General features: G+C 48.9%; 1 protein-coding gene across 1 annotated transcript in view; it reads left to right on the forward strand.

The window, feature by feature from the left end:
• Positions 1-12,435, forward strand: part of LOC145360915 (asialoglycoprotein receptor 1-like) — a 51,254-nt gene extending 38,819 nt beyond the window's left edge. The window contains exons 8-11 of the mRNA XM_080216419.1: positions 5,458-5,532; positions 7,649-7,800; positions 11,148-11,260; positions 12,202-12,435. Coding sequence (XP_080072545.1) covers positions 5,458-5,532; positions 7,649-7,800; positions 11,148-11,260; positions 12,202-12,346 — 485 coding nt within the window. The 3' untranslated portion in view covers positions 12,347-12,435. The remainder of the gene's footprint in view (positions 1-5,457; positions 5,533-7,648; positions 7,801-11,147; positions 11,261-12,201) is intronic.
• The last annotated feature ends 786 nt before the right edge of the window (positions 12,436-13,221 follow it).

Below are 13,221 nucleotides of genomic sequence, written 5' to 3' on the forward strand. Positions count from 1 at the left end.
TGTGCTGGAAGTTCCAGGCCTGGGATTTTCTCAGTTGTGATCCAACATTGCAAAGCTGCATCACGTGAACATACTTGCTTTCTGTGCTAAGCCAAGAACGGGATATTTGTTTGTGGGGGTTGTTTGGTTGGAACAGAGTATTTAGCTGCTAAGGCTTATACAATATCATGTTTTTTTTGTAATTGGTAAAAGTTGTGCTAAATTCTTATTGTATTTTAATGGAGTTCTTAAATAAACCGTGTTTGATAAAAAGCTCCCTAGTGGGTCACCTGAAACAACTTATGTTCACCTGTACCAAATTCAAAATGTAAAGCTGACTTTGTAAAGTATCTTGGAGTTTCTGAACTGGATTATAACAGTATGGAGGGTCTTTCTTATGAGGAGAGGTTGAGTAGGTTTGGGGGCTAAACTCACTGGAGTTTAGGAGGATGAGAGGTGACCCTATTAAGACATGTGGGATTCCCAGGGGGAGTGATAGGGTCGGCACTGAGGCTGTTTCCCCTTGTGGGAGAGTCTGGGATCAGAGGACACAATCTCAGAGTGATCTGGACACCTAAAAACTTGAAGCTCTCAATCCTTTCTACTTTGTTCCCGTTGACATAGACAGGGGCATGTTCTCCTTTACACTTCCTGAAGTCGATGACAATCTCCTTTGTTTTATTGAGAGATTATTGTTGCCGCACCGGTTCACCAGATTCTCTATCTCATTCCTGTAACTCTGTCCCGTCGTTGTTTGGGATCTGACCCCACCAGGGTGGTGTAGTCAGCAAACTTGAGAATCGAGTTGGAGGGGGAATTTGGCCCTGGAAATTTAGTGATTGTCTAAATCAATCATAACGGGAGCAGATATGCCTTTGTGCAGACTCAAATGAGAATCCAGGATGGTATATTGCCTCCCTGGTACAAGGATGTCACAGAGACACTGCAGTGCATTCTAGGGTGAACAGTGAGCTGTCGTGGTCCATATGGACACCAAGGTGAAAAAACGGGATGAGGTCCTACAAGCTGAATTTAGGGATTAGGATTAAACTAAAAATTAGGATCTGAAAAGTAGTAATCTCAGGATTGCGACCAGTGCTTAGAGGCGGACACGCTGGGATCGTTTAAGATTTATCTGGATGGCCACATGAACAGCCTGGGAATGGAGGGATACAAACCAATGGTCTAGTTGAACCAATGAGCGGCGCAGGCTTGGAGGGCCGAAGGGCCTGTTTCCTGTGCTGTACTGTTCTTTGTTTGTAGTCAGAGTGAGAATGTCAGGGTCGCTAAGAAGGATACATGGGATGGTGCAAAAGGGAGGGATTCAAATTCCTGGGACATTGGAACCGGTTGTGGGGGAATTGGGACCAGTACAAATCATTCAGACTGCACCTGGGCAGGACTGGAACCAGGGTCCTCAGGGGAGTGTTTACTAGTGCTGTTGGGGAGGGTTTAAATTAATGTGGGGGGGGGAGGTTGGTGAACTGATGCAGGAAGTCAGAGGGGAGTAAAGTGGGGACATAAACTAAAGGCAGTAAGGGGACAAGTGGAAACCAAAAGTGGGTCCTGGGTTCGATTCCCGGATTGGGTCACTGTCCGTGTGGAGTTTGCACATTCTCCTCGTGTCTGCGTGGGTTTCCTCCGGGTGCTCCGGTTTCCTCCCACAAAGATGCGCGGGTTAGGTTGATTGGCCGTGCTAAGAAATTGCCCCTTAGTGTCCAGGGATGCGTAGGTTAGAGGGACTAGTGGGTATAATATGTAGGGATATGGGGGTAGGGTCGGGGTGGGATTGTGTTCGGTGCAGACTCGATGGGCCGAAGGGCCTCCTTCTGCACCGTAGGGTTCTATGATTCTATCTCTCAAAGACAAAATCAAAAAGGGCCACAGTACAGAGGCTGTGGAGAACTGGGTGACTGGGTCCAGTGAGGCTCAGAGAAATAAAACCCAGGGAGAGCATACAAAACATGACAGGACACACAGTCTGAGGTGTGTTTGCTCTAATGCAAGGACTATGACAAGGGGAGGCAGATAAACTTAAAGCTTGGATTATTACATGGCACTGTGACGCTGTAGCAATTACAGAGACTTGGATGAGAGAAGGGCAGGACTGGCAGCTTAGCATTCCAGGATTCAGATGCTTCAGGCGAGATAGAGAGGGTGACAAAAGAGGTGGGGGGTGTTGCTTTACTGATTAGGGAGAATGTCACTGCTACACAGAGGGAGGACACCTTGGTGGGAGCATGCACTGAGGCTACACGTGTAGCACTCAGGAACAGGAGTGGTGCAGTCACACTGTTGGTGTTGTACTACAGGCCTCCCAACAGCCAGCCTGAAGTGGAGGAACTGATATATCAGCAGATTATGGGAAGATGTAAAACAATAGCGTTGTTGCGATGGGTGATTTTAACTTCCCCAACATAGACTGGGATTCCTTTAGTCCCGCAGGCTTGGATAGGGCAGAGTTTGTTTAGTGTATCTAAGACTGCTTCTTGAGACAATATGTAGATAGTCCAACCCGGGAAGGGGCTATCTTACACCTGGATCTGGGAAACGAGCCTGGACGGGTGATTGACGTCTCAGTGGGGGGACCATTTTGGGATTAGTGATCATAATAAATTTCAAGATATTTGTAGAAAAGGACAGAAGGCTTCCCAGAGTGAAAATACTAAACTGGGGGAAGGCTAACTACGACAGTGTTAGGCAGGAGCTAGGGAATGTTGACTGGGGACGGTTGTTTGAGGGTAAATCCACATCCCATACGTGGGAGTCTTTTAAAAGTCAGTTTTCAACAATTCAGGACAAGTATTTCCCTGTAAAAATGAGGGATAAAGTTGGCAAGATTGGGGAACCCTGGATGACAAGAGAGGTTGTGAGCTTAGTGATGAAGGAGGCATACATAAATTTCAGGAAATTGAAAATGGATAAGGCTCTTGAGGAATACAAAGATAGCAGGAAAGAGCTTAAACGGGATTCATGAGGGCAAGGAGACATCATGGTAGACAGGATTAAAGAAAATCCCAAGGCTTTTTATGCGTATAGAAGGAGGAAAAGGGTTGCTAAGGAAAAGGTAAGTCCGCTCAAGGACAGGGGAGGGAATTTGTGTGTGGAGCCAGATGAGGTGGGTGAGGTCCTTAATGAGTACTTTGCATCAGTATTGACAAAGGAGAAGGATGTGGTGGATAGAGGAGGACGTTGATATTCTAGGAAATGTTGAGATAAAAAGGGGGGAGCTATTGGATCAGCCATGACCTTATTGAATGGTGGGGCAGGCTCGAAGGGCTAGATGGCCGACTCCTGCTCCTATTTCTTATGTTCTCTCCCGGTGCTGCCGTCTCCCGGTGCTGCCGTCTCCCGGTGCTGCCCTCTCCCAGTGCTGTACTGGAGTGTCAGCCCGGAGAGGGGTTTGAACTCAACCTGAGGTGGTTCACTCAGCTGCAGCTGCACCAGGATACTTCCCAATGTCCATACTGTATACTCCCAGTATCCATCAGGGTTGTTGGCAGATACCCACCATTAGATCCCTCAGAGGGTGTGTTGTTTCTGTTCTATAAGGATGTGGCACAGTTTGAGTACCACCCACACTCTGACATGTGGGGGACAGATGAGCCAGACCCAGGGGTCAGTTATAGACGGGCTTCTCACTTGTAAAGGTAATGTCACCACAGCCACAGCTGACCCTTTGAGGGGAGAGAGAGCTGATTGGTGGTGGAGGGTCACCACACCTCAGACAAGGGGCAAGGTTGAGAAGCCGGGGCCTTCATGAATCACCTCAGCAGGGACAGGAGTTGAGTGTTGCCATCGCTCTGCATCACTAATTCCCACAGTCTGAAAGAGGTGCTGGTTAGGGTGCATTAGCCGTGCTAAATTCTCTCAGTGTACCCAAACAGACACTGGTGTGTGGTGACTAGGGGATTTTCACAGTAACTTCATTGCAGTGTTAATGCAAGTCTACTTGTGACACTAATAAATAAACTTAACCTTAACCAACTGTTCATCCAACTGAGCTAACTGACCGTTGATGGAGTTTTTTGAAGGGGTGACCAAGAAGGTAGATGAGGGCAGTGCAGTTGATGTTGTCTACATGGACTTTAGCAAGGCCTTTGACAAGTTCCGCACGGTAGGTTGTTGTATAAAGTTAAATCTCACGGGATTCAGGGTGAGGTAGCCAATTAGACACAAAATTGGCTTCTTGACAGAAGCCCGAGTGTGGTTGTAGAGGGTTATTTTTCAAACTGGAGGCCTGTGACCAGCGGTGTGCCTCAGGGATCAGTGCTGGGTCCACTGTTATTTGTCATTTATATTAATGACTTGGAGGAGAATTTAGGAGGCATGGTTAGTAAGTTTGCAGATGACACAAGATTGGTGGCATAGTGGACAGTGATGAAAGTTATCTAGGATTGCAACGGGATCTTGATCAATTGGGCCAGTGGGCTGACGAATGGCAGATGGAGTTTAATTTAGATAGATGTGAGGTGATGCATTTTGGTAGATTGAACCAGGGCAGGACTTACTCAGTTAATGGTAGGGCGTTGGGGACAGCTATAGAACAAAGAGATCTAGGGGTACATGTTCATAGCTCCTTGAAAGTGGAGTCACAGGTGGACAGAGTGGTGAAGAAGGCATTCGGCATGCTTGGTTTCATTGGTCAGAACATTGAATACAGGAGTTGGGATGTCTTGTTGAAGTTGTACAAGACATTGGTAAGGCCACACTTGGAATACTGTGTACAGTTCTGGTCACCCTATTATACAAAGGATATTATTAAACTAGAAAGAGTGCAGAAAAGATTTACTAGGATGCTACTGGGACTTGATGGATTGAGTAATAAGGAGAGGCTGGATAGACTGGGACTTCTTTCTCCGGAGTGTAGGAGGCTGAGGGGTGACCTTATAGAGGTCTATAAAATAATGAGGGGCACAGATCAGCTAGATAGTCAATATCTTCAGCCAAAGGTAGGGGAGTCTAAAACTAGAGGGCATAGGCTTGAGGTGAGAGGTGAGAGATACAGAAGTGTCCAGAGAGGCAATTTTTCACCCAGAGGGTGGTGAGTGTCTGGAACGAGCTGCCAGTGGTAGTAGTAGAGGCGGGGACAATTTTATCTTTTAAAAAGCGTTTAGACAGTTATATGGGTAAGATGGGTGTAGAGGGACATGGGCCAAATCTGGGCAATTGGGATTAGGTTAGGGGTTTAGAAAAGAAAAGGGTGGCATGGACAAATTGGGCTGAAGAGCCTGTTTCCACGCTGTGAACATCTGACTTTTATTGAACTTTTGTAAATAATTCCCATCCTAATAAAGACTGATGGCTAACCTACAGAGCAGACTGTGTTATTCTGAGGCTAACACCGTGCCAGTTTAAGTGAAGGTTTGTCTCAGACACCCTGCGCTGTGGGGATTGACGCGAATGGAGGCTGTAACGTCAAAAAGAGGATTTAAAATGCTCCAATCAGCCTGACTGATCCTTCCTTTCCTTTTGCAGTTGCGAGACTGGCCGATCAAACGCATCGATCGCACAGCAGTTTTGAGAGTCAGCTGGCAGAGATGAAGGAGAACTGTGAGTGTTAACGTGCTCCTGCCAGGGTGTGGTACATCTCCCCGGGCACTCCCACCCTCGCCGCGTGAGATAGCGAGGGAAGCACGGCACGCAGCTCTGATCCGCCTCGCGAGGCCCAGGCTCTGTTGCTATGGATACCGTGGAAGGAGTTGCCGTGGAGACGGTGCGGTACACGATCCTCTTGCCTCAGCTCCCCTTGCATACAGCAGCCATCTACCACCCTGACCTTTCACCTTTGCCCTTCAGCCTGTAGCTCGGGGCCCTCTGACTTTCTCATTGGTTCACAAGTTGTGGGCGTCGCTGGCCAGGCGAGCATTTATCGCCCATCCCTAATTGCCCCTTGAGAAGGTTGGGGAGGTGGAGGGTGAGCTGCCTTCTTGAACCCACTGTAGTCCATGTGGTGTAGGTACACCCACAGTGCTGTTAGGGAGGGAGTTCCAGGATTTTGACCCAGCGACAGGCCGATATATTCCCAAGTCAAGATGGCGAGTGACTCAGAGGGGAACCCCGAGGTGGTGATGTTCCCCTGTGTCTGTTGCCCTTGGCCTTCTAGATGGGAGAGGTCTTGGGTTTGGAAGGTGTTGCCGAAGGAGCCTTGGTGAGTTGCTGCATTGCATCTTGGAGATGGTACTGAACGGCCATCACAGTGCGTCGGTGGTGGTGGGAGAGGGTTTGGAAGGTCATTGAGTAAATGCATCACCTCAACCACTACTCAGGATGAGGCTGAGTCAACACAGGGAGATGGTGTAGGGGTATTGTCACTGGCCAGTAAGCCAGAGTAAGAAGTCTCACAACACCAGGTTAAAGTCCAACAGGTTTATTTGGTAGCACCAGCTTTCAGGGCTCTGCCCCTGTGTCAAGTGAGTGGGGAGCTCTGGTCACAAACAGAGCACACAAAGGCACACAATCAGTTTACAGAATACTGCTTAGTATACTGATACCAATAGAATCATACTAATAATTAGTATACTGATACTAATAGAATACTGATTACTCCCCACTCACCTGACGAAGGAGCAGTGCTCTGAAAGCTCGTGGCATTTGCTACCAAATAAACCTGTTGGACTTTAACCTGGTGTTGTGAGACTTCTTACTGTGTTTACCCCAGTCCAACGCCGGCATCTCCACATCAGTAACCCAGAGGCCAGGGCAATGCTCTGGTGACACGGATTCAAACCCCACCACGGCAGCTGGTGGAATTCATAAATCTGGAATTGAAAACTAGCCTCAGTGATGGTGACCATGAAACTATCACCGATTGTAAAAATCCGTCTGCTTCACTAATGTTGTTTAGGAAAGAAAATCTGCCGTCCTTACCCGGTCTGGCCTACATGTGACTCCAGAGCCACAGCAATGTGGTTGACTCTCAACTGCCCTCCGAAAATGACCAAGCGAGACACTTAATTCAAGGGCAATTATGGATGGACAATAAATGGGTGGCACAGTGGTTAGCACTGCTGCCTCACAGTGCCAGAGACCCCAGGTTCGATTCCTGGCTTGGGTCACTGTCTGTGCAGAGTTCTCCTTGTGTCTGCGTGGGTTTCCTCCAGATTCCTTTGAAAGATATGCAGGTTAGGTTGATTGGCCATGCTAAAATTGCCCCTTAATGTCAGGGGATTAGCAGGGTTAATATGTGGGGCTATGGGAATAGCGTCACGCCCACACCCTCCCCTTGAATTTCACTGAGACAAGGAGAGGGGACCTCCTGTAGTCAATGTTCTAGACAACAGATACCTGAATGCATCACCTTTGGGTGGCACAGTGGTCAGCACTGCTGCCTCAGGGCGCAGGAAGCTGGATTAACCAGGGATCCTCCGGGTGCTCCGGTTTCCCCCCACAATCCAAAGGCGTGCTGGTTAGGTGGATTGGTCATGTTAAATTGCCCCTTAGTGCCAGGGGGACTAGCTAGGATAAATGCACGAGGTAATGGGGCTAGGGCCTGGGTGGGACTGTAATTGGTGCAGACTTGATGGGCTGAATGGTCTCCTTCTGCACTGTAGGATTTTACAGCTCTGGATGTCAAAGTGGGTGCGTTGTGAGATTGATTTGGGGATCTGGGGCCTGTTGTTAATGGTTGGCCGGGGAGATGAGTGACTGTTGGACTTGTATTTGGCAGGTCAGCCCCAGTTCCAGTGTCCTGACCAATGGACATTGTTCCGTCAGAAATGTTACCACTTCTCATCAACGCTGGAAGATTGGTCGACGTCGCAGAGGTCTTGTACGTCGAAGATGGCCAACCTGGTAGTGACTGACAGCACTGAGGAACAGGTCAGGTGCCGGGATATCTCAATGGCAATTGGCCAGGAAGTTCTGTCAGAACTCTCACTTCACCGGGAGTCGGGATGAATCCCACCTCCCTTTGTAATCGCACTCTCAGGGGAGGGGGGCATGATCGGAGAGATATCCCAGTTAATGAAAGTAACCGTTTCACTGCAATTGTATAGGTCAGGCCACAGCAGGAGTATTGGGTGCAGTTTTGGTGTCCTTATCTGAGGAAGGATGTCCTTGCTATAGAGGGAGTACAGCAAAGGTTTACCAGGATGATTCCTGGGATGGCAGGTCTGTCACATGAGGAGAGATACAGTCAGTTGGGGTTATATTCACTGGAGTTTGAAGAGTGAGAGAGGATCTCATAGAAACTTATAAAATTCTAACAGGGTTAGACAGGGTAAATCCAGAATGTTCCTGATGGTGGGGGAGTCCAGAATTAGGGGTCATAGCTCAAGAATAAAGGGTAAACCTTTTAGAACTGAGGTGAGGAGACATTTCTTCACCCAGAGGGTGCTGAATGTGTGGAATTCACGACCACAAAATATAGTTATGGCCAAAACATTGTGCGATTTCAAGAAGAAATTAGATATTGCTCTAGGGGCTAAAGAGATCAGGGATATGGGGAGGGGAAGGGAGGATCAGGATATTGAATTCGGTGACCAGCCATGATCAAGATGAATGGTGGAGCAGGCTCGAAGGGCTGAATGGCCTCCTCCTGCTTCTAGTTTCTATGGCTCTATGTTAACCCTAACCCCAAGAGACCAGTCCATCCGGCTCAGATAGGATAGTGAGTCTCCATTCCATGCTAGCCTGCCTCCTCGTTCCAATGTTATAACACGGCCATGTGCCTCAGATTTGGTCTCTCCCCCAGGTTTAACCCTAACTGGCTGGGTGTCTCTGCTCTTTGGGAGCCCAGCAGCTAACGGGAGGTGAGAGTTTCCATGTGGACGAGTGTAGGGTCTTTCCAGCGTGGCTTGTGGGTCAAGAGGAACTGTACCCTAGAACCTGCCCCTTGTGAAACCCACACCCCTGCCTCTCCCCCACATGCCCCTGTATCAATGTTGGGGTCAATGTTCCTGTCCATCTATTTTTCATTAGCAAAGACCACATGTTCACACACACACACACATAATGACCAGGCAGAACGGAGTATCTGCCTCCAAGCCTGTCCCTTCCGATTAGAAGTCCCTGCCAAGTGCACCCTGCTAAGTGGGGTCTATTTGTGTGTTGTTCTTGGTGAAATATGGAACCAGTCACTGTGAACTTGTCCTCGCTGCAGAAAAGCCTCAGGAATGATGGACGTAGGTTTGAATCTTGGGGCTAAAACTCAATGCAAGATGAGGCATCAGAAGTGTGGCTTTGCAGGCCTTGAAAGCAAGCCCCATTCCCCAGGCCCAGAAGTGCCCAAAAATACCATAACCACAGACTATATTGTCACCACCCACCTTATTGGATCAGAAGAAATTCGGAGCCATCACACCTGAAGCAACGATTGTGCCCTTCACTGATGTAAGTAAGGAGCCTGGTATTGGTTCAGGCCTCACTCTGAATCTGGTTTGTCTCGGGGAAGCCCAGAGGAACCAGGCCTGGTAGAGGCCTAGCTCCTGAAGTCACGTTAAAGGATCCTCCTAATCATCGCTGGCCTTTAACCCCGCCCTGCCCTGTGACCCTTTGATTTCCAGGGCACTGGGTCTTCCAGCCTGGGGAGTGCCAGCACCTGACCTCCAAGTGAGTCTCCTGACCACATGGGCTTCTGCTGGCTACTGCTAACCCCCCGGTCTCCCGGCCTGACAAACACCAGCTACCGCCTTCCCAAGAGATTCCCCCCCCCACCCCCCCCACCCTCACACCCCACATGGTCAATGGTGGGTCATGCTGAGTCTTTAGGGCACCAATAGGGGGCAAGTTATCTTCATCCTTCAGTCTAATGAGGTCTGAGGCCTAATATCTGTTGCTTCTCAGATCAGCACATCCCTGTGTCAGGTAATTCTTCCATGCTATGGGGGGGAGGGGGGGTGGGGTGGAGGGTGGTGGTGGTGGCATAACAAATGGCCGCTCCCAACAATCTAGGCTACAATATTGCATTGGGCGACATGGTACCACAGTGGTTAGCACTGCTGCCTCAGAGTGCCAGGAACCCAGGTTCAATGCCCGGCTTGGGTCACTGCGCAGAGACTGCACCTTCTCCCCACGTCTGAGTGGGTTTCTTCTGGACGCCCCAGTTTTCTCCAACAGTCTGAAAGATATGCAAATTAGGTGGACTGGCCATGCCAAATTGACCCTTAGTGTTCCAAGATGTGTAGGTTAGGTGGATTGACCATGCTAAATTACCCCTTAGTGTCCAAAGATGTGTAGGTTAGGTGGATTGGCCATGCTAAATTGCCCCTTAGTGTCCAAAGATGTGTAGGTTAGGTGGATTGGCCATGCTAAATTGCCCCTTAGTGTCCAAAGATGTGTAGGTTAGGTGGATTGGCCATGCTAAATTGCCCCTTAGTGTCCAAAGACATGTGGGTTAGGTGGATTGGCCATGCTAAATTGCCCCTTAGTGTCCAAAGACATGTGGGTTAGGTGGATTGGCCATGCTAAATTGCCCCTTAGTGTCCAAAGATGTGTAGGTTAGGTGGATTGGTCATGCAAAATTACCCCTTAGTGTCCAAAGACATGTGGGTTAGGTGGATTGGCCATGCTAAATTGCCCCTTAGTGTCCAAAGATGTGTAGGTTAGGTGGATTGGCCATGCTAAATTGCCCCTTAGTGTCCAAAGATGTGTAGGTTAGGTGGATTGGCCATGCTAAATTGCCCCTTAGTGTCCAAAGATGTGCGGGTTAGGTGGATTGGCCATGCTAAATTACCCCTTAGTGTCCAAAGATGTGTAGGTTAGGTGGATTGGCCATGCTAAATTGCCCCTTAGTGTCCAAAGATGTGTAGGTTAGGTGGATTGGCCATGCTAAATTACCCCTTAGTGTCCAAAGATGTGCGGGTTAGGTGGATTGGCCATGCTAAATTGCCCCTTAATGTCAGGGAGATTAGTAGGGTTAATATGTGGGGTTATGGGGATAGGGCATGGGTGGGATTGTGGTCAGTGCAGACTCGATGGGCCAAATGGCCTTCTTCTGTACTGTAGGGATTCTGTGATCAGTATTAGGATGGGATTCTCCGATTTCATCCATACCCACCCCAATGCCAGTGAGACTGAAGAATCCCAGCTGGCGGGGGGAGGGCGGGGGGGAGCGGTGGTGATGTCGGAGGTTTTTGGCAATAGAAGCTATTGTCAAGTAGTTTTAATAAGCCAGGCTATCACGGTATCTAATATCTCACGGCGATGTCCTTTCATCTGGACCACAGGTATTTCTGAATCAAGAGATCAAGCTTACTCGCCATTGGATTGGTCTCAATGAATCAAATAACCCTGATGAATGGGTTTGGGTGGACGGTACCGATTACACCTCCACACCAAAGTAAGTTACCTTTCTTAAATCTACAACCCCTGCTGTAAGGGTAGGTGACAGCCTGTTGGGTATTACCGCTAGACTATTCAACCAGAAACTCAGTTTGTATTCTGGGGACCCGGCTTCGAATCCCGCCACGGCAAGTAATGGAATTTGAATTCAATAAATTCGGGGGTGGCACCATGATTAGCACGGCTGCCTCACAGTGCCAGGGACCCAGGTTCAGTTTCCGGGTTGGGTTATTATTTATGTGATGTCTGCATGTTCTCCCCATGTCTGTGTGGGTTTCCTCCGGGTGCTCCAGTTTCTTCCCACGCTCCAAAGATATTCCAGTTAGGTGGATTGGCCATGCTAAATTGTCCCTTAGTGTCCAAAGATGTGCAGGTTAGGTGGATTGGCCATGTTAAATTGCCCCTTAGTGTCCAAAGATGTGCAGGTTAAGTGGATTGGCCATGCTAATTTGCCCCTTAGCGCCCAAAGATGTGCAGGTTAGGTGGATTGGCCATGCTAATTTGCCCCTTAGCGCCCAAAGATGTGCAGGTTAGGTGGATTGCCATGTTAAATTGCCGCTTAGTGTCCAAAGATGTGTAGGCTAGATGGATTGGCCTTGCTAAGTTCCCCCTTAGTGTCCAAAGATGTGGAGGTTAGGTGGATTGGCCATGCTAAACTGCCTATTAGTGTCCAAAGATGTCAATGTTAGATGGGTTGGCCTTGCTAAGTTGCCTGTTCGTGTCCAAAAATGTGCAGGTTAGTTGGATTGGCCATGATAAATGCTTGGGGTTATGGGGATAGAGCAGGTGGATAAGATACTGTTCTGGAGAGTGGATGTGACGGGCCGAATGGCAACGTCCTGCACTGTAGGGATTCTCTGGGCTACTGCTCCAAAGTATTCTGTTAGTGCGCGGGGAACCCGGAGGCGATTGGACTCACTTGCCTTTCTTGTTGTTTAGATTCTGGGCTGCGGGTGAACCAAGAGACCTTAGAAATTACGAAACCTGCGTTGGGATGAAGAGTGACGGGAAGTGGAGTGTTTACTCCTGCAGTCAGAAACTTAACTTTATCTGCGAGCGGCCAGTGTTCTGCCATTTTAAATAAATCCTCAGTCGGGTCAGAGGTGAAGACCCGATCCACGGCTGGTCTCAGAATCGAATTTCTGATCCCAGGCACGAGCTTGTGGACGAGGCTCCCCCCACCCCCACCCACCCCCCACCCCCACCCCCACCCCCGCCCCCGCCCCCCGCCCCACCGCGCTCTCCAAATCAGGTCGCTCAAAAGTCTTATAGAAAAACAGACCGACTCTCGTGTTCAAGACACAGCTGGAAGATATTTGAGGGAATTTAATCTAACTAGAGCTTAGTCCAACCAGATTTCAAACCCAATTATTCAGAGTAATGTACAGACGCAGTAACGCCTCTGGTGACATGAACTGAGTGTGTCTGCGTTTTCTCAGAAGTGTCCCGTTTCCCGGTGTACGTGTGGTGCTGTCAGCTGTGGTTGCTGATTCCCCCATTTTGGTCTACAGGACCACGTTCCCGAGCTCCGTTGTCCAAGCTCCTGAATGGTCCCGAACGCAGGGGACGATGGGGTTCGGAGCTATCGGGCGACAGAGACTCTCACCTGTTCATGTCACGCGGAGCGTTATGAAGGCTTCCCCCTTCTCGGGTTTTGTGTTTGCCCCGGTGCCAAAGCTATGCCAACTTCTTCCCAAGGTCTCCGCGCGTTCGCGTTTTGTTTCCAATCTCGCGTAATTTCTCTGCGATTAACGTTGGCAAGAATATAACCCCTTGCTTCCTTGGATTGTTTACACTGTGGATCAAACCACTTCAATAAAGTGAAATGTAATTCTTTCATCTCGATCTACCCGTGCCTCAATATCACAAGGATTTGTCTATAATTCATCAGCAAAAGGGAACAGGTCCATCCTGCAGTTTAATTTAGATAAACGCGAAGTGATGCATTTTGGTAGATTG

This window comes from Carcharhinus amblyrhynchos, chromosome 33, assembly GCF_965287045.1.
Source record: "Carcharhinus amblyrhynchos chromosome 33, sCarAmb.v2.hapA, whole genome shotgun sequence".
Taxonomy (NCBI): domain Eukaryota; kingdom Metazoa; phylum Chordata; class Chondrichthyes; order Carcharhiniformes; family Carcharhinidae; genus Carcharhinus; species Carcharhinus amblyrhynchos.